Here is a 20,767-nt window from a genome sequence, read left to right as displayed (position 1 = left end):
CGCGCGTCCCTCTTGGCTGCGCGCCGGCGCCGCCTGGCGGGAGGAAGGGGAGGTGGCGGGCGCGTTTGCAGGAGGGGCGCACCTCTTCTCTCGCGTACCCCCTGGAAGGTAGACGGAGAAGGGGAGGCGGGCGGACTGGGTGGAGAGAGGAGCGCGCGATCTAGCCGGCCTGGGGGAGGCAATGTGGGGGCTGGTACACCCTGCCGTCTAGACAGTCCTAGCCGGGCAGGGGGCGTGTGCGCTCGGCACACCTGCGAGACCACAGAGCTCGGGGCCGGCACGTGTAGAGTGTAGACACGTCCGCTGCACCCGGCTTCTCGCTGCCTCTGGGGAGGGGGGGCGGGCAGGTGCGGCGGGCTGGCTAGTGGGGAGGGGGCGGCGGCCATGGAGCGGGTGAACGACGCTTCCTGCGGCCCGTCCGGCTGCTACACCTACCAGGTGAGCAGGCACAGCACCGAAATGCTGCACAACCTGAACCAGCAGCGCAAAAACGGCGGGCGCTTCTGCGACGTGCTCCTGCGGGTGGGAGACGAGAGCTTCCCCGCGCACCGCGCCGTGCTGGCCGCCTGCAGCGAGTACTTTGAATCGGTGTTCAGTGCCCAGTTGGGCGACGGCGGAGCGGCGGACGGGGGTCCCGCCGACGTGGGAGGCGCGGCGGCGGCCCCAGGCGGCGGGGCCGCGGGCAGCCGGGAGCTGGAGATGCATACGATCAGCTCCAAAGTGTTCGGGGACATCCTGGACTTCGCCTACACTTCCCGCATCGTGGTGCGCCTGGAGAGCTTCCCCGAGCTCATGACGGCCGCCAAGTTCCTGCTGATGAGGTCGGTCATCGAGATCTGCCAGGAAGTCATCAAACAGTCCAACGTGCAGATCCTGGTGCCCCCTGCGCGCGCTGACATCATGCTCTTCCGCCCGCCTGGAACCTCGGACTTGGGCTTCCCTTTGGACATGACCAATGGAGCGGCTTTGGCCGCCAACAGCAATGGCATCGCGGGCAGCATGCAGCCCGAGGAGGAGGTGGCCCGGGCGGCAGGTGCAGCCATTGCAAACCAAGCCTCTCTGCCTGTGTTACCAGGAGTGGACCGCTTGCCCATGGTGGCTGGACCTTTGTCCCCCCAACTTCTGACTTCCCCATTCCCCAATGTGGCATCCAATACCCCTCCCCTGACTGGCAAGCGAGGCAGGGGCCGTCCCAGGAAGGCCAACCTGCTGGACTCCATGTTCGGGTCCCCAGGGGGCCTAAGAGAGGCGGGCATCCTTCCGTGTGGCCTGTGTGGGAAAGTGTTCACCGATGCCACCCGGCTCCGGCAGCACGAGGCCCAGCACGGTGTCACCAGCCTCCAGCTGGGCTACATTGACCTGCCTCCTCCGAGGCTGGGCGAGAACGGGCTGCCCATCTCCGAGGACCCCGACGGCCCCCGCAAGAGGAGCCGGACCAGGAAGCAGGTAGCCTGCGAGATCTGTGGCAAGATCTTCCGCGACGTTTACCATCTCAACCGACACAAGCTGTCCCACTCTGGGGAGAAGCCCTACTCCTGTCCCGTGTGCGGACTGCGCTTCAAGAGGAAAGACCGCATGTCCTACCACGTGCGGTCCCATGATGGGTCCGTGGGCAAGCCTTACATCTGCCAGAGCTGTGGGAAAGGCTTTTCCAGGTGAGGAAAGGGGCCACCACTCGGGTCTGATTTCTCTGGTAGCCCCTTGCCAAGATCTTGGGTCATGGGAGGGGCTTTAGGAGTTCACTTGACCTTACAGGTTTGGGGAAGAGTGTTTTGAGGGCCCTGCTTTTGAGGTGATGCTGCCAAGAGCTGCTTTCTCTTCCCCCCAAGGAAGTTCTCTGGCACTAGGCGGGCCCCACTGTCTCTCTTCCTTGGGGCCTGAGAAGGGGCTGGCTTCATTCCTCAGGCCCCAGCCACCAGGCCTTGCCATTCTTCTCCGGCTCCCTTTGTGTTTCCGGCACCAGGCGTGGGGCCCTCTCTGGGGGCGGGAGGCTGGGCTCTTGCAGCGACTCTCCCCGCATGAATGGCTGCCGAGGGAGGGGGGATGGCTGGGACAAGTGCATCTTCATGCTGCCTCTACGGAGCCCCCCCAGTGCGGAGACTTCAGCCTCCCCCAGGCTCTCCAGAGAGCCAGGATCTTTATCTGCTGGGCCCTGACGCCTCCAGAGTCCCACTGCACCCATAGGTCCCCATTACGTCTTCAGGCCAGGGGTCAAAGCGGCAGAGTGCCCTTTTCCATTCACTTTCTCCTGAGCTTAGTAGGAGACGGAGGACCAGACTGCTAGCAGAGGGTTGTTTGGGGTTTTTCTCTCGGAGGGGAAACGTTCTGAGGAAAAGTCTGGTTTTAACTTGTCTGGGTGCTGAGGGTGTGTGTGTGTGTGTGTGTGTGTGTGTGTGTGTGTGTGTGAACCTGGGGAACTCCCCCAGAGGGGCCCCAGCCAGGAACCCGTCCTACCGGTCAGGCAACCCCTGCCCACCTTCAGGCATCTGGTTTACCGGCCCAGCTGGGGACTTAAGCTCTATCTTGTGGCCTCTGGGGACTGAATTCCATCTGGGTGTCATTCATTGGCTGCTGCAGTGGGAGAGGCTGGGGGAGGGGGTGGGGGGCTGGAGACGGGACAATGAATCCCATACCCCTCCCCTCCCAAGAAGCCTTGTGGTTTAGGAAGAAGGGGGGTGGGCAGGCAAGGTCAGAGGAATGCTCCTCACCCCACCCCCACCCCCTGGACAGAGAGGCCTAGCAGGGCCTGTGGGAGCTAGGCCTGGGGGTGGGGGTGGGGGTGGGGAGTGGGAGAGTCCTGTGTCCTGTGTTGGGGGTTGGGAAGCCTCTGGCCAAGTCTGGGTTTTTTTTTTTTAAATAGAATATCAAGTCTCTTGCTTCTCTCTTCCAGGCCTGATCACTTGAACGGACATATCAAGCAGGTGCACACCTCTGAGCGGCCTCACAAGTGTCAGGTAGGGACCGGGCCAGGCACCGATGGGCTGTTCCCACAGCCTCAACCACAGCAACTTGCGTGAGCGCGTGCTGCGGGGGTGGGGGACCTTGTGTGTGTGCTGAGGGCTGGCTGGTGGACCACCGCTTTGCACACCTCCCGCTCCGTCCCTCCATCCGCTCGCGTCCTTTGTTCTCCCCCCCTTTGCCTTCCTAGTTGCTTGGTGCCTGTTCCTAACCCTGTCTTTGCTCTGTTGCTTGTCACCCCTCTCCTGACGTCTGCCCACCTGCCTGCTCTGATGGCGGGCTCACACGGTACACTCCATGTCTTGGGGTTTGGTTCGTCTCTGATTCCCCTAGCACTTTGCAGGGACCTCCAGTGAGAGGGAAAGCTTTGTAGAGGGCTCCTGAAGGTTCGGCCAGCAAGGCCAGCAATTCCGTCTCGTCGTTGTCTTACCTAATGCGACCATCTCATAGGTCTACAGGGCACAAAGGGTGCCAGGGGACGGGTAGGCCCAGGCGGGCACCGGCACCCACTGTGTGCACAGCCAGGGGTTTTGGAGAACCAGAGAGCAGGGGTCTCCTTGTCACCTCTGTGTAATTAAAAAAAGCTGGGCCGTCTGCTTGGATAATATCTGGAGGCCCTTCGGGTGCCCAAAAACCTGAATTTTCTCTCCTTCCCCATGAGCCTTCCTTGTACTGATGAGTAACACGCCTCTTATCTCTCAGTTTTCTCCCTGCTCCTATCCCAGGTTCCCACCACCTGAGTGGTGGGCAAAAGTGAGGAGGGTGGATGGTGAGTGTGGGACCCCTCCTGGTAGACAACTTGCTTATCTTTTTCCCCTTAATGGCCAGAGGGCAGGGACTCAGGGCTGTGGAAATCAGGGCAGAGTTCTCAGGGACCAAATGAGGATGCTTTCTCAGAGGCAGGCAGGTGGCCTGCCTGGAGGCGGAAGCAGATGAGACGACTGGAGGCTGCCCCCCGGGTGGGGCTGCTGGGAGCTGTGTGTATTCCTTGCTTGCTTTCTTTCTCTCTAGTTGTCCCTTGAGCGCATTCTGATCCTCCCAGGTAGTGTATGGAGCAGCCTAGGCAGAGTAGGAGGAGCCCAAAGGGCACTGGGGGTGTGCCCAGTGGCCTGGGGGGGTAACCTGCACTCTCTGCCCTTTTTCTAGGTGTGGGTTGGGAGCAGCAGCGGCCTGCCACCCCTGGAACCTCTTCCTAGCGACCTGCCATCATGGGACTTTGCCCAGCCTGCTTTGTGGAGGTCGTCCCATTCGGTTCCTGACACCGCCTTTTCCCTTTCTCTAAAAAAGTCATTCCCGGCCCTTGAGAACCTGGGCCCCACACACTCCAGCAACCCCCTCTTCTGCTCAGCGCCACCAGGGTATCTGAGGCAGGGCTGGGCCACCCCAGAGGGCGGCCGGCCCTTTACCCAGTGGCCTGTCGGCTAGCATAAGCCTTTCTGGAGAAGGTTCCCTGTGGAAAGGGGTGTGAATGGTGGTTGGCCAGAAGCCCCTGTGTTGGGAGAGGCTAGCAGGTGGTCCCTGCCCACCATGCCCCACTCCCTTCCCTCCCCTCGTGTCTCGGGTCTTTCCCAGCTCAGGGCTGCCAGATGAGGGTGCAAGAAGCTCCCTCGTGGGCCCTCCCACAACCTCCAAGTTCCCTTCTGGGCGCTCCTGGCCTTTTGTTGTCCCTCTTTAACAGATGGCACCCCTAGGCCTCTATCTGCCTGGGTTATTTTAGATGTTGGTGCTTTTATGGGAATTAAGGCCTCAGCTTAGCTGCTCCCTGACCCCGGCATCATCGTCCATAAAGGCACGGGTTCCTAGAATGGTGCCTGTTCCCCTCCCCAGCTCCGGAGCGAGTCAGCTTCCAGAGAACTCTCTGGAGCAAGTCCAGCAGGGTCACTGGTTTTGCCCTCGTCCATACTCACCCACTCAGATGGGTCCTGCTTTTAGTTTCTAGCTAGTAAATTAGACTTTTGTGAATTTTTGAGGTTGATTTTATTAGCAGGTCTGCTCAGGAACTAGACTAACTGATAGCTTTACTTGGGGCTGATAAAGCCTCTGTAGACCCTTGGATCCCACTGGTGTGGAGTGATGATAAAACGTTTTCATTCTAACATTTGAGGCTTTGTGTGTTTTGTCCTTGGTCTGTTGTAACACTGACATCGCTGTCTTTTGGGGTGCAAGCTCACTCCTGTTCCCCCCTCTCCAGCGCTCACGTTCATAGACCTTCGGGCCCCACCTTAGCTCCCACCTTGTAGTCGGCACTCCTCCCTCCCACCCCACCTCAAATGGGCTGGCCAGCCACTTGGTCCGGGTTTGTTTAAAGAGAAGTGTTGGTTTTGCATGGTGTGTATTCTGGAAGCATCAGAGGTTGGGGACCCTCTGGGAGATGGTACATAGGGACCCCTGGCCAAGCTGGGGACAGGTGGACCTCTTTGTCCCTCCAGTGTCATATCGCCATTGTAAGAGGAAGCAGTTCCATAGATGGGTGCCACCGATTGACCTCCTGCTAAACACTGGGGCCTGGTCATACAGGCTGAGCAGTATTATGTGGCCTCTCTTCTGGCTTCCAGGCTCCTTTCTTTGCTGAACCATCGAGGTGTCCCAACATGACCGGCATTAGAGGTTCAGTGGGCTGAGGTGGTAACCCCCGTCAGAGAGGCCAGAGCAGCTCAGCCCTCAGTCATCACTTCCAGGCCTCTGTGCCGCCACCCCGCCCCCTCCCTGGGGCTGGTTGTGGCAGTTCTGGCTGGAAGGACAGCTTGTTCCAAAAGGAATGAGTGGAGGTGGAGCAAAACAGGAATTGGTGTAGCCTTAAGGTGAAAGGGGACCACATGGCCCCTGTGGCTTTCCTGGGGTTGTGGAAAGGGCTGTGGAAGCCCCCTCCTCAGGCTGCCAGACTTTCACCACCCCAAGAGTAGCGTGTATCTAAATCTCTCCATAACAGCTGGGCCCCCAGGCCCAAGCTGCTCAAACCTTTATAGCAAGTCTGGGATAAGACAGGTGGCAGGGAGTGGGGTGCATGGTATTGAACTATGACCACACGCCACCTGGACAGGAGGCAGAGCAGCCCCTCAGGTACCACCAGCTCACTGTCACCTGTAAGTGTCACAGGACAGGGACACATTTCTGATGAGTGCCGTCAGCCTAGAAACTCTGGATGTCCCCTCTAACTTGCGCCTCTCTTCTCTCTTACCCTGTCTCTCCTGGGTCAAGTGACTCAGTTCTTTGGTGTCCTGACCTCCCAGGAACTACTGGGGTCAGTCCTGGCCCAGAGGAACCAACAATACTTTCAGTTTGGCGTTCGAACACAGATTTCGGTGCTGGTTTTATTTTTTTTTTTCTCTCCCCCCAGCAGCAGATTTACATTCCTAATTCTGTTTGCTCAGGCAAACGTTGGCTTTGGTTCCCTTCGAGATAATCAAGGGAGGCAGAGGAGAGGGAGCCAGCCCTGTCTGGGATTTTAATTCTGTTTAGCTAATCCCCCCAGTGGGTAATCCACTTGTGGATAATAAAAGTTGGGCTGCACGTCATCTTTAGATAACTTAGCCTGGCGGGTAGAGCTCTCCTGAAGACACATTCTCCAAAGAAGGTTGGGAAGGTGACGAGGCATCTCTCCTACACCTCTCGGGGTCCCTCTTCCCAGGATTGCAGAACAGCAATCTGGCGTGTGCATCTTTATCTGTGTTCCTACACTGGACCCGTGTCGGATCCCTCTGACCTGTGGAAGGATGTCTTTGATCACTGGCTGGTAAACACAGCCTGATCTGTGAACGGATAAATCAACACATGCTCTCGGAGGGTGTTTATGGCAGCCCTGGCTCTAGTTCATAGGCTGAAGGACTCGGTGGGACAGTCTTCTGTCCCCTTACTGTGTCCTGAGGTTAGTCATGAGGCCCCTGAGGTGGGGAACCCACCTGTGTCCATGAGACCATCTGCTACAGTTCCCCACCACGGCCTCTCCAATCATGAGTCACCTCAACTCTGCCATCAAGTTGGAAGCGACTCCTAAAGCTCCAGCGGGTTTTTAGAAGCTTTAAATCACATGGGAGAAGATGGCCCATCTTTCTCCCTCAGAGCAGCTGGTAGATTCAAACCATCTGCCTTCGGGTTGGCAGCGCAACTCCTTACTCACTAGGCCACCAGAGTTCCCTGAGTCCATGGTGCTGAGAGGTAACAGCATTGTTCACTCACAAGCAGTCACCTCCCTTGGTTTGTGCACATCTCTTAAGTTGAGGACTGGCGTCCTGGTGGGGTAGGGCTGCTGACTGAAAGATCAGAGGCTTGAATACACCAGCCGCTCCATGGGGGAAAGCTGGGCAGTGTCCTCTGGGAAAGATTTTACAGACTGGGAAACACAGCAGTGGATTTCATGGTTTTGGCTTTTAAACCTAAGGCCAGCCAGGAGAGTCGGCAAGGCGAATGCTGAGTCTGTGTGCTTTGGACAAGTGACTTCCTAAACTTTGCTTTCTCATTTGTTAAACCAAGCAGCTCAGTTGTATAAAACAGGCAGAGCCAGCATTTCATCCTTATAAATCACCCTGCTCGTGTTTGTAACATTGACCCACACAGACTTAGGAAACACAGATACGCTTGTGACAGTGGTGTCTCCTGTGTCCACAGCCATGCTGTGTGAGGTTCTCACTGTCACTGCGTTGTCAGATTAAACATTTGGGGGTGGTGACCGCTTTCAGACTTTTGACGGGAAATATCAGGCTCTGCTTCCAGACTGAGCCAGAGCAGCTCTGTGTTTTGCAGTTTAATCTGTGGAGCATTGATGGGTTAACATTTGGTCTGTTGTTCATTTAAGCTCGAGTGGCCTCATGGTTAAGGAGTTGTCCCACCAACCCAAACGCTAGGGGTTCGAAACACCAGCTGCTCTGTGGGAGAAATGGGCATTTTCTTTCTGAAAACCTACTGGGGAATCAAATCAGCAGTGAGTCGGTTCTAACTTGAACTTCCGCACAACTGGGAAGCTGCTAGATTCCATTCTGAGGGGCTCCCAGACTTTCTGTGACACTCCCCTGGCCAAGGCTGGGCTGCCTTTGTGCGCCTGGCCTGAGAGGGTGGCATTTGGATAGGGAAGTGAGTGATGCTGAATCTGGTCCTCAGGTGTGGGGTGGGCCTGGCGACCTGGTGGCTGCCTTCCCAGGGTGCTACGGTCAGATTTTGAGCCATGTGGCTCTGGCCATGCTCTTTTTTTTTTAATTTTTATTATTATTTTTTATGTGTGTACTGTCAAATCAGATCTGACTGGTACAGGAGGTGATTATTCCTCCTTCTTCAGCAGAGCATCTGATGGATTTGAACTGCACACCTCTGGGATTGCAGTGCAGCTTCTTGCCACTAGGCCACCAGAGCTCGCCTCTGGCCATGCTCTTGACGACGGGCTGCCTTTGTGAGCCAGCTGCCTCTGAAACGGGCTAAGCATGGTTGGTGACCGCCTGACCCAGATGGGTGCTCAGAGGGTGCGGGGTAGGAGTGGCATCCTTGCTGCTACCAGCACTTCCCAGCTCAGCATTTCACAGATGAACCCGAAGCCTCTGGCCCTCGCTCTCTGCTGATTCTCAGAATCGACACTCACTCCACAGCCTGTGCTTTTTCAGCACAAACGCTCGAGCCTTGCAGTTCCGGGTGCTTCATCCTGTATTTGCTCTCTGTCTCCCTGTTGGCCAAGACAAATGCCACTTTTGAATAAAGTGAATAAACCAGAATAGAGAGAAGACCTAGGGATAGTGGGTAGGAAGACTGGTCTGTTTCTATGCTCTTAAAGTCTCTTTTTAGTGTGAGAATGGAAATATTCCTCACTCTTTCTTTCAGTTCATACTAGAGTGTTTGAACTCGACCTGCCGTGTTCTTACATGTTTGTCTTAACTGGAATTGATTTCAATTCGAGTGTCCCATGAGGAGGGCCTGTGCCGTGTAAGAGCATCCCCTTGGCATTCTGGGTAGAGAACCTGGACTCCACAAATCTCTACCCAGGGAACCTGCAGGCTGGTTTTTGCTTCGTGGGGTGCTGGGTAGAATGGACAGGTTTGCTTCATTTTAGTTTTCTTTTCCCCCCTCAGACCTGCAATGCTTCCTTCGCCACCCGAGACCGTCTCCGCTCCCACCTGGCCTGTCACGAAGACAAGGTGCCTTGCCAGGTGTGTGGGAAGTACTTGCGGGCAGCGTACATGGCGGATCACCTGAAGAAGCACAGCGAGGGGCCCAGCAACTTCTGTAGCATCTGTAACCGAGGTAATCTCCCCACTGCACCCCTCACTTCCAGTGGTGGGGCCTGAGCTTGCATGAGAGGCCCCAGGGGCTGTATTGTCCACCCTGCCTCTGCGCGCCCCCTGGAGGACAAACACTTTGCAGCCACCAGCCTCCCCTGCCAGCTCTTTGCCGACTTGGGATGGGCGGTCCCAAGAGACCAGGTGCAGGGAATGCTGTTCCCAAGCTTGAGCCCACAGCGCACCTGCTGCTCGGGCAGTGGGCTGATTATAGTTTTTGCAGAAGGCCCTTGAACTCCTGAGTTTGATGGGAGAGTCCCTAGGCCCAGGAGGTGGGATAGAGGGGTCTCAGTAAAAGGCTTCCCTGGCACATGAAATTCAGTCACTGGGGGAGATGATGGTGTGGGGAGATGGACAAGGGCTGGAGACTTCTGAGCACCGAGAACGCAGAAAAGAGCTATTTAAGTAGATTGTGGCTTTGATGAGAGAAAGAGCGCTAGGGGCTTCAGGTCTGCTGGCGTGCTGTGAACAACGGTGGCGTGGCTTGCCTGGCATCTCACTTTCAGGCGCCGGTGTTCCGTCAGACGTGGTCCAGTCAGCCTGTCCCCGAGGTTCTGCCAGGCCTTGTTTTCTGTTAGAATGGCTGTGTTTTCTGGTGGCCGTGGAAGAGGCTTGCGCTGTCTCTGTAGTGAAGGAGCTTGGGGGAGTTGCGTGTGGTGCGCGCTAGGAGGTTTCTGCATGCTGTTTGCTTTGGGGAGATCAGGGACATTCCTGGGAAGCCTTCTCATCTCCTGGGATATTCTTGTCCCAAGGTTTCCAACCATCTGGGGTGTGGCTCTGTGGAATTTTGAGTATTGAAGCAGGAGGCAGGGGACCTAAGGTTTGGGTCCAGTCCTTTCTGTTCTGCGTTTCTCTGTGGTCTCCCTTCCTCCGTTAAGCTCCAGTTTGTTCTCCCAAATGGTGTTGCAAGCACCCCTTGTCTGTCTTGTTGCCCACCTCACAAGATGTTGGGGTCCTGGAAGACACGGTTTGTGAAAGTTGCCTGAATTTCAGGATGCTGCATCTTTATGCTTTCAGGAGGGACAGGATGATGATCAGGAGGGACATGGCTTGCTGATCCTCAGGTTTGCACCGATATACGGCTGGAATCGCTGGGGCTTGTGCTGGCCTACCTGTGCCCTGGGGTCCTCAGTAGAGGGAGATTGCTGAGTGAGTAGCAGGTGAAACCAGATTGTTCCCTTGGAGGCAAGAATTTTGAAGCTCCGTCTCACATACTTTGGGCATGTTGTAAGGAGGAACCAGTCCTTGGAGAAGGACAGCATGCTTGGGAGGGTGGAGGGACAGAGCAGGAGAGGAAGGCCCTGTATGAGGTGGATTGACAGAGTGACTGTGGCAGTGGGGTCAGATATGTCAGAGACAGTGAGGTTGGCTCCGGGTCGGGCAAGGTTCAAAGCCATTGTTCATAGGGTTAATATAAACTGAAGTCTACCCCACAGCACATAATAACAATGGGGTGTTCTTGGTTCCTTGGGGCAGGGTTCCTTTCCGGGACTTGCACAGTTGGGATTGGTCTTAAAGGCTACTAGATATTGACCCTCTTGTCTTTCTACCACCAGCGAAAACCCCTTGTGGGGAACGGGTAATAAAGGCAGCTCAAACCCTCATCCTACTTTTGAATGTGTCGGCAGAACTCATTTCTATCAGGAACGTCCCCCAGATAGCGAGCGGTAGGTTGGTGCGTGCAAAGAGAGCAGGTTATGAGGTTGCCTGTCTGGAGCGTGGCCACCCCAGCCCTAGAAACAGATGATTTCCTGTCTTGCCTCATCTAAATCTGGCTTCCTGATAGTGTTCCCCAACAACTCTTAAGGCTGTTGCCATGTGCCCTTGGTAACTGGTCTGTTAAGGGTCCACTGTTGACGTTCCGAGCGCAAGAGCTGGGGTCCAAGAACCAAGGCTGGAAATGCAAGAGAATGGAGGTTGTTGCTGATAAAACTCAGAAAGACCACTCCTGACTGCAGAGAGCAGGGTGGAGAGCTAAAGTCCCACAGCACTGGTGGGCCCAGCTCAGCAGGAAAGGAGGCCAGAGAGCAGCAGTGGGAAGGTGACCCCAACTAGGAGACACCTAATGTCGCACAGCTTAACAGTTGCCTGTGCCTCAGGATATTTTTCCTTAGGCTGATAAAAAGGCTTTAGGATGGGAGATCTGATGGCCTAGTGGCAAGAAGCTGCACTGCAATCCCAGAGGCACGCGGTTCAAATCTGCCAGATGCTCTGCTGGAGAAGGAAGGACAGTCTCCTCCTGTACCAGTCAGGTCTGATTTGACAATACACACACAATTTTTTTTTTTAAAAAAAGGCTTTGAGAAAACAGTCCATGGGTTTCATGGCTGGGGTAGGGGCCCCAGAAGAATAATTCAGAACTCACTAGTTTTCAGGAAAGCCAGGACTAGGTCAGGAGAACAACACCTTTGCATCCTGCAATCCGGGCAAGAAGCCCTGTTGTGCCAAGAAGTTAAGACAGGGCTGTGGTTCAGCCTACGCCGGGTTCTCATGAGGAAGAAAAACCAGCCGTGGTCTTCATCAGAAGAGAAGGAACGAGAGCCTCTGCCTCTGGACTCATTCCTTGGGCTTAACTAAAAACCCCACTGCCATCAAGTTGGTCCCAGCTCACAGCATCCCTCTATCAAGTCTCCAAGGCTATATACATCTTCACAGGAGGAAACTACCTGTCCTTCTGTGGATTCGAATTGCCGACCTTTTGGTTAGCAGCCCATCGCGTTATGCACTCCACCACCAGGACTCCTTTAAGGCATAAATATGAAGGGATCTCAAATAAGAGGAAGACCAAGGACTTTCGGACATCAAAGACACCGGGATATTGGGTGAGAATACAGGACACTGAATGTCATCCTTGGCCTTCATCACAAAGACTTAGATGACAGTGGGAGCTCCTTGAATAAAAGAATGAACGTTCTTGTCTTTTACAAGGTCCATGCAAAGAAAGGCTCAGTGTCAGAATGGTTGAGGTTGGATCAAGCCAACTTCAGCATACCCTCTGAGATTCCTACACTTCAGACAATCTGCTTAGTCTCGTCTTTATTCTTGGTCACACAGACAATCCCTGGTTGTGTAGGCTGGGAGGAGGAGAAAGAGGCATCTGGTTATGCCAAGTGTTGCGCTTGAAATCAGATGCAAAGTTATAAGCCAACTGATCTGGTCTTCGTCTGAGAGGCATATACCAGGATGTGGATGGTTCCATTTGCAGACGAAGAGCTTTACTTTGGAGGGAGGTTATTTTGGCTGGGAAAGCTGGTTCTTTCATTTTCAAGTGAATGATGAGTTGGCTTTGGACAGTGGGAAGGAGAGACTGATGTGTGCATGGCCGCCTTGTCTTCCTTTTAAAGTTTCTGTAGCAGCATCTGAGTGCATGTGCACATATGTCGGTGTGAAGAGAGGTAGATCCTTGACAGGGATGATATGAAAACTCAAGACATCATCACTCTACGTAGAGCCTAGAGGAAGCTTTCTCCCTGGTGTTGTTATTGTGTACTGTTGATACGTATCTGACTCACCTGATCCTCCAGGTTTTCAGAGGCAGTAAATCACACGGGAGCAGATTGTCCGCAGAGTATCTGGTGTATTCGAGCCGTGCACCTTTGGGTTGGCAGCGCAGTTCCTTAGTACCAGGCCACCAGTTGTCACCAGTGTCCACCCTGGACGCGGAGAGCCGTCCCCTGGCCTGAGAGGACAGGAGCACTTTTGTGTGCTTTTTCCACACAGCTCAGTTGGGTGAGGCCCTGCCAGGGTTTAGACCAGGCAAATAACTTCCCTGACCCTCCCTGGATGTGAATCCTGCCAAAGGTGGATTCACTCCAGGAGAGTGAGTTGCAGGCATACCGGGAAAGAAAACCCAGCTGAAAGGAGCACATCCTTGCAGTCCAGGTGGCCGCAGAGGGCTTGAGAGCTGGTTCCTCAGAGAATTCCGTCCTGGGAAGTTCCTGGAGTAGAGTTTCTTTGCCTCTTGACCTGTTTGCCTGGTACCATTGGCAGGATGATTGGCTTTAATGGGTCCCGTGTTCTTATCCAAAGATGTTGAGGTCTACCAATCTGATGTCTCCTTGGCCCTTGATTAATCAGCGGTAGGTGGGGTGCAAACGGCAGCTACATATATCTGGCTAAACAGATGATGTCTTCTGCTCGGGGGCTTGGCTTCTGTTGCTGCCTGACACTTAGCTCTTTTGTGTTTAAAGTCTGGGCTTCAATTGTTAGCTGGGGGACCCCTCCTACAACCTCTACCATGAGGTCTGCTATAGATATTATGGTCTGTAGCTGGAGAGAAGACAAGAGGAGCCAGCCATGTGTTTGAGGAAAATACAGCAAGTTACTTGTGAGCATTCTTGTATTATTCTGGTATTGTTCCCCCCAGAACCCCAAACTACTGCTGCTGGGTGGATCTCAACCCTGTAGGAGAGAACAGAACTGCCCCATAGGGTCTCCAAGGCTGTCTTTATCTCATTCTTCTTCCTTGAGCAACTGGTGGGTATCCACTGCACCACCAAGGCTCCTCGCCCCAGAAGGCGTTAATTTCATAATTCCTATTCCTTCCCTTTTGATTGCAGTAGACCCTCCCTGGCACACCTTGGGTTTCAGAGGTCTTGCAAGGGATTTAAAAATAACACAATTCTCTTGTAAACCTGCCTTATTCCTAATGTTAGATAGAAGCTTCTGATGTCTGGCACTGATTTCCTGGTGCAGGTTGGTTTTGAAGGGTCTCCAAAGTGCCAACCCTAGTGTCAAGACCCTCATTTCCCATTTTGCTCACCTGCTCCTTGCTACCTCTTTGCTGTCCTCTTTGGATGTGAACACGGGACCCTTTAAAGCCAGTCATCTTGCTGATGGACCCAGGCAGACAGCTCAGATCTTGGGACAAGACATTTCACTTCGCCAGGCTGAGCCGTGACCAGCACATGTCTGGTCTTTGAAGTGGCCGAGTCTGGAAAGGAAGGAGTGCTCTGGTACCTCGATTTCTCTCCAAGCATCATCAGCTGCTGCTCTCGGGCCAGCACCCGCCTGCCAGGGGCTGCCACTTCGGCTCAGCAATAAGGGAGAGAACTCCATGAGTATAAACGGGGACGATGGTTGCAGTGGTCCAAGGAATGCGTGGGGCACAGGGCCAAGCCACGGGGAGACATTAAAGAGCGTGCCCAGTGGGCATGGGCCAAGTTCTCCTGACACACAGTCCTCGGTTGAAGTCTAGGCTCTGCTCCTTTGTATCTGTGTGTGACGGCAGTTGCTCCATCTCTCTGGGCTTCCTATTTCTTCATCTGTGAAGTGGTTATCGTAATGATTCCCTAGTTACCGGGTGGATGTGGGGAGAACATCTGTGTTGTGATGGGCCCCCACGGTCAGCACCTAACCCTCCAAAAAGAAAAAAAAGAAAAACCAAAACAAACAACCCACTTCTGTTGAGTTGATTCCATCTTGTGGCAGATCTTTATGGGAGGAAACTGCAGATCTTCCCCTGTGGAGCAGCTGGTGGCCTTGAACTACTCATCTTTTGATTAGCAGCCTGACATGTTATGCACTGTGCCATCAGGGCTTCTGGTGGTTCTCTGAAGGTTATGCCAATTTAGGTGTTATTAAAAACAAGTCTTCTACAGACATCTGTTAACATTGAGCTCTCCAGACTCAGAGCCTATATAGCAAGGGGTCCCACCGTGTTAGCCTGCCGATTATTCATCTTCAAAGGGAATGGAAAGGAGCTCTGGTGGCCTAGTGGCAAGAAGCTGCACTGTAGTCTGCAATGCTCGTGGTTCAAATCCACCAGATGTTCTGCTGGAGAAGGAGGAACAGTCTTCTCCTGTGTCAGTTGGAACCAACTTGACTGTACACACACATACATACACAAGATTAAAATAAAATTACATTTTTTTAAAAAAAAAAGAATGGGCGTATTATTACATTTATGTCAGCAGGTCTGGAGTGGACTAAAGCCACTTCCTCAGGACACTGGTGCACCAGCTAGGCCTCCTGAGAAAAGACTTCTGGTCTCCCTGGGAAGATAGGATCCTGGACCACAGCGGGCTTTGATGGTCCTGTTCCTTCTTGGAAAACCTGTATTAGAATCCTTTACCTGCTTGGCTGATTCCATATCCTCAGGTTCTTGTGAAAGTTGAGCCCATGATGTTCTCTCCCAGCCCTCACATGGATCAAGCTGACTATAGCAACTCCAGCAGCGTGTACTGGCCCTCTCCTAAGAGACTAGCTCAGCACCAAGAGGCAATTCCGATTCATAGCAACCCTTTTGGACAGAGCAGAACTGCTCCCTCAGTCCTCCTCAGAAGCAAAGACTGTGAGACTCTGTGGCCAGGAGGAGCCACTCCATTGAAAGGCACAGCATGCTGGGAAAGGTGGAGGGAAAGCATTTCCACGAGGTGAATCGACACAGGGACTCAACAGTGGACTTGAGCACAGTGGAGATTGTGAGAATGGCGGGGGTGAGGATTCCGTCGGTTGTACTTGGGGCTGCTGAGACAGTTGACTTGATGGCACCTAACAGTGGAACTGCCTCATGGGATTTCCAAGACTAAATCTCTACAGAATCAGGCTCCTTCGTTTCTCCTCAAGTAGAAAGAGGAAGAGAAGGCAGCCTGCTGTCTAACCCACTGCATCACCAAGGCTGCTTTTCTCTAAAAGCCCAGCAGAAATCATCCCTGTTTCTTCTTCTTTGAGAGAACTTGATCGATGCTCCAGATTCAGCCCAAAGAAAACAGTGAAGAAGAAATGGCCGCCACCATTGAAGGGTCTAAGCAGTACTACATCCTGTTAATCATGGAAGTGAGAAGCGAAATAATAGAAAACTTCCAAAGAGTTAGAAGAAGGGGAACTCCGGGAGTGTTCCGTTCCTTTGAGATGTCATTTTGTCTGCACGCCTTCAGGACCGAATCTGGTTTGTCAAGCAATTGCTTTGCATAGGCATCTTGCAGGTGGACATCGGTGGCTACCTGGAGCCCACGTACTTGTCTGTCCACCCACACCTTTGCTGTGGTCCCTGCAGCTGGCCTGGGGCCATGGGACATTCACTCAAGCACAGTTCCTGAGACACCAAGCCAGCTTCAAGGCATTAGACCTCTGGTCCTGCCTGGCAGAAGCAGGGTCTCCGGCCATCCCTCTACCTTGCATGTCAGCCTTGCCAAGTGGGCTCCACAGAGAAGCCTGTTCCTGGACCCTGCCCACCCCGTCCTGCATCCAGAGCCCACGGCTTGTGCAGTAGCATCTGGTTTTGAGCCAAGGAGGGGGCCCCTTGTAGATGCAGCCTCCCCAGGCATGCTAGCCAGCGTGGGGGAAGCAGTGTCCGTCCGTGCTGGCCTCGGGATCTCATCTCCTTTTGTCTTGTTTAGGTTTCTCCTCTGCCTCCTACTTAAAGGTCCATGTTAAAACCCACCACGGTGTTCCCCTTCCCCAGGTCTCCAGGCACCCGGAGCCCATCCCGAATGGGGGAGCAGCGTTCCACTGCATCAAGACCTATGGCAACCAAGGCAAGCGACCCCTTGCTCTGCACTTTGCTTCTCTGCGCAGACTGTGTCGTGGGGGCGCTGGGCTGGGTGTGGGGAGGCAGCCTCCAGGAGGCCCAGGGATCTGCGGTGGCAGCGGCTCCCCCAGGACGGAAGTCACCATGGGGTGTCTCACTCCAAGCTAGGGAGTGAAGCCCACAGGGGCCCCGCTGATATTCAGCCATGCCTCCTCCTCCCCAGCTCTTGGTGGTCCCTGCCAGCGGTAGGGGGGTGGGCCACGGCAGGAAGAGGGTCCCTGCATGACAAGAGTTGGTCTGTGCCTGTCGGTTGACTGTTGCCCTTGGAGGACAGTGTGGCTTGAAAGCTTTCTCCTCTGACCTCATGGGGAGCCGGGCAGCCGGCAGGCCGGCTTCTCCGGTGAGAAGGGCAGTTGGTTGCTGCGTGCAGCTCTTTGTGGTGGGCATCTGGCTGCGTCTGTGCATGGGGGACTCTGGTTTGCAGGGACAGCTCCCCAGGCCCCACCTTCACGTGTTGACTCGGGTAGTTCGGTGGCGTTGCAAGCTGTTGTTGCCTCTGGAATGAGGCCAGGGCCTCGGCAGATGGTAGAGATGGCATGCTCCATGGCTCCCATCACAGACCTCCCGTCCGGGCATGGCACAGCGGCGCTGGAGCTGCTGACCGATGCCCGCGTGGGCCGAATCAGGGCCCGCACACCTAGCTGATGGAATTGTTCAGAGTTGCGTTGGGCCTTTTGCGGTTTGGACTCAGGCCTGGAAGGGTTTTGGATAAGGGCAGGGCATGTGTTTGGAGCAGGACGAGAAGGGTTGGACTCTGAGCAAGGTCGGCCTGGTGGACATCTTCCTGAAAGCTGATGTGGCCTCGCTAGACGTGCAGTGAGTCTGGGCTCAGGCCTCAGCCCCCTCAGTGTCATCAGTGGTGTGTGTGTCACCCCCCCCACCCCAGCCCCGCCTCAGAGGCCCCTAGGAGATCACTGTGGACTTGGAGGGCTTGAGTTCTGGGCAACAGCAGTGGTGGCCCCCTTTTCGCCCCCCCCTTCCTTGACGCAGGCTGACGGTGAGCGATGCGTGTGCACAGCTGCATGAAGAGTTGCTGCGTGGGAGGCTGGTGGCCCCCCGGGAAACACACTCCCCCAACTCCTGTCCCCTAGGTGCTCCAGGCTCCCAGAGTGACCAGCTGAGCCTCCTCCATGGGTTCTGCCAAGGCGGTGGCTGCCCTCCCCGAGGGGCATTTCCAGAACCTGGCCTCATTTCCTCTCCCCCTCCCCCATGTTTTGTTTTTCTTCTAGAAGGCCAGAAATGCTCACATCAGGATCCGATTGAGAGCTCCGACTCCTATGGTGACCTCTCAGACGCCAGCGACCTGAAGACGCCTGAGAAGCAGAGCGCCAATGGCTCTTTCTCCTGTGACATGGCGGTCCCCAAAAACAAAATCGAGTCGGACGGGGAGAAGAAGTACCCGTGCCCTGAATGTGGGAGCTTCTTCCGCTCCAAATCCTATTTGAACAAACATATCCAGAAGGTGCACGTCCGGGCCCTTGGGGGCCCGCTGGGAGACCTGGGCCCGTCCCTGGGTTCGCCTTTCTCTCCCCAGCAGAACATGTCTCTCTTGGAGTCCTTTGGATTTCAGATAGTTCAGTCGGCATTTGCATCATCTCTAGTTGATCCTGAGGTTGACCAGCAGCCCATGGGGCCTGAGGGCAAATGAAGAGACACGTGCCCTCCCACCACCAGAGACTGCCCTCTGGGGACTGCTGAGAAGTGCTGTGAATGCGGAGGGCAGGGATGTCTTTGGGTTCTGTAGCTGAGAGATTTTTATTCGTTTTTTAACACTCCCTAACCCTGTCATCCTGCTGCCCTTTCTACTAGCCAGGTCCCCCCAAAAATGGTCTTTAGAATATAGATTCTCATCTGATGCCCTGTGGAAATTATCTGCGAGCCCAGTGTGTGATGAGGGCAGAAAACACTACATAGATCTCTGCAGTCAACATCAATACCGGTTTCTGTGATCAGTGGAAGCTGGAATTGGTGGTGTCTCCCAAAACTGAACCCAACCCCATGGCATTCTGGGACCTCAGTGATTTCGGTCCGTTTCCCCCTACCCCGCCACCCCCGCTACTTCTCTAAGGTCTTAACTCCTTTTTTTCCCTGCCCACATCCCTCAAAAGAAACCATGGTAGGATTTCCACCCACTTACACAACGCTCACGCCCAACTGTTTTCAAAGAAAGCCGGAAACCTACAGCAGCTTGTGGACCATGGGGTGAAGGCATGTGTCCCCTGAGCTCTCAGCCCTTGGCCTGGAGGTTCCTACACTTTCCAGAGCCAATATTTTACCGCTAGGACTGAGCTCAACTGTTGGGGTCACCTCACCCTAAATTCCAGTTCTTACATGAATCTAATCATTCATCTTGCTGTTGGGTTTTAGTTCTCTAATTATTATTATTATTGTTATTCTTTTTTTAGGACCAGTTGTAGTGAATTGCTACTGAAAGCTATCCCAGGCGATACAGAGCTCTTTGTAAACCGCAGTCACACGTTAGGGTTAGTGTTAAACCTTGTTTAGATGTACCATAATTAACTTGGGCTAGTCAATCGTTTTAAGTCTATGGAAGAAATAGTTTTATGCAAAATTTAAAAAAAGGAAAAAAAAAAGCAAGCCAGTCTCATCAGGGAGGTATGAGTTGGGATGTGGCTGGGAACCTGGAAGGTGGGCGAGCCAGCAGGTGGGGACATTGTATACCTCGATGTGTCACCTTTGAGCAAGCCCAGGTTGACTCTATGATGTGAATTGATCTGATTAGACTATTAAAAACATTAGTACATTACTCTACCTGCTGCTGGTGTCTGGTTTTTAAGCTGACATGGAAGGGGGAATCCTTAGGACCCAGAGGAGGGTAGGTATTCCATACCCTTGTGCCTCAGGTGTGGCTGGGTCCCTGGAGACCCCTCTTCCAAGCAGAGGACAAACCTTCTTGCACAAGTGGATTCCCTTTCATCATCAGCTCCACCAGGACTGACAGTTGGAGGTTCCTTCTGAAGATCTAGTTGCTAGCCCTCTTTTCTCACTTCAGCAAATGCTGATTTTTTTGTGTGTGTTTACTGCTGAGTGCCAGGCATGGTTCCAGACCCTGGAGATACAGCAGTAAAAAAGATTTCCAACTAGAGCCTAATAGAAGAGACAGTAAGGTAAAAATGGATTTAAATAATGCGTACTGCATCAGGTTGCTGACCAAGAAGTCAGCAGTTCAAATCCCCCGCCACTCCATGGGAGAAAGATGGGCAATTTTCCATAAAGATTTATAGTCTCAGAAACGAGGTGGAAGGTTAACTGTGAGTCAGGCTCCTGGGTTGGGGTTTGGTGTTTGTGTTTTTGTTTTTGTTTTTTTCTCTGTGTGTGTGTGTGTATCTGTGTTTAAGGTGGGGAGGGTTTAGGTGTCAGATAACAAGTATAAGGTGAAAATTGCAGCAGAAAATATTGAGGCCGTGGTCTTCACAGTTTAACTTGCTATGCATCAGAGAGCTGGACAATGACTAAGGATGACAGAAGAATTGATGCCTTTGACTTGTGATGCTGGAGAAGTGTCTTAAACATACCATGGACTGCCAAGAAAACAAATACATCTGTCTTGGAGAGTGTGAAATCAAGTTTCTCCTTGGAGGCTAAGATTTTGAAGTTCCATCTCACATACTTTGGGCATGTTGCCAGGAGGGACCAGTCCTTGGAGAAGGGCATCATGCTTGGAAGGGTAGAGGAACAGCACAGGAGAGGAAGACCCCAGATGAGATGGATTGACACAGTAATTGGGGCAATGGGAGTAGGTGTGTCAGGACTGGGTCAGATTGGCCCAGGATAGGGCAGGCTTCAGGGCTGTTGTGCATAGGGTTGCTGTGAGTTGTCTGCAGGCAACAGCACATAACAACAGTGGCAGCAGGAGGACCAGTAGGTGGCCCAGGAAGTCTGGAGGTAAATAGGGCTTAGAACTCTGAGAGAGGACTTACAAATAGGGGAATCATACCAGGCCAGTTGGGCTATGAATTTTTTTTTATCTTTTTTTTTTTTATTTAGTTTGTTTATTTTT

General features: G+C 53.7%; 1 protein-coding gene across 4 annotated transcripts; it reads left to right on the top strand.

Moving 5' to 3' along the window:
* Nucleotides 1-7: 7 nt before the first annotated feature.
* On the top strand, nt 8-19,513 carry PATZ1 (POZ (BTB) and AT hook containing zinc finger 1). Of its 4 annotated transcripts, none has more exons than XM_006894806.1 (5): nt 8-1,655; nt 2,891-2,954; nt 9,009-9,180; nt 16,621-16,693; nt 17,976-19,513. In XM_006894806.1, the coding sequence occupies exons 1-5, from the start codon at nt 385-387 to the stop codon at nt 18,007-18,009; spliced, it is 1,614 nt and encodes a 537-aa protein (XP_006894868.1). In that variant the 5' UTR covers nt 8-384; the 3' UTR covers nt 18,010-19,513. The 4 variants fall into 4 exon arrangements, with proteins under 4 accessions (XP_006894868.1, XP_006894866.1, XP_006894867.1 ...); XM_006894804.1 differs by having other exon boundaries at nt 16,556-16,693; XM_006894805.1 differs by lacking the exon at nt 16,621-16,693.
* Nucleotides 19,514-20,767: the final 1,254 nt, after the last annotated feature.

The sequence above is a fragment of the Elephantulus edwardii genome, unplaced genomic scaffold (genome assembly GCF_000299155.1).
Source record: "Elephantulus edwardii isolate Elephantulus edwardi_28Jun2011 unplaced genomic scaffold, EleEdw1.0 scaffold00151, whole genome shotgun sequence".
Taxonomy (NCBI): Eukaryota; Metazoa; Chordata; class Mammalia; order Macroscelidea; family Macroscelididae; genus Elephantulus; species Elephantulus edwardii.
The sequence above is the reverse complement of the archived record's forward strand: the minus strand, read 5'-3'. Positions and strand labels throughout refer to the sequence as shown.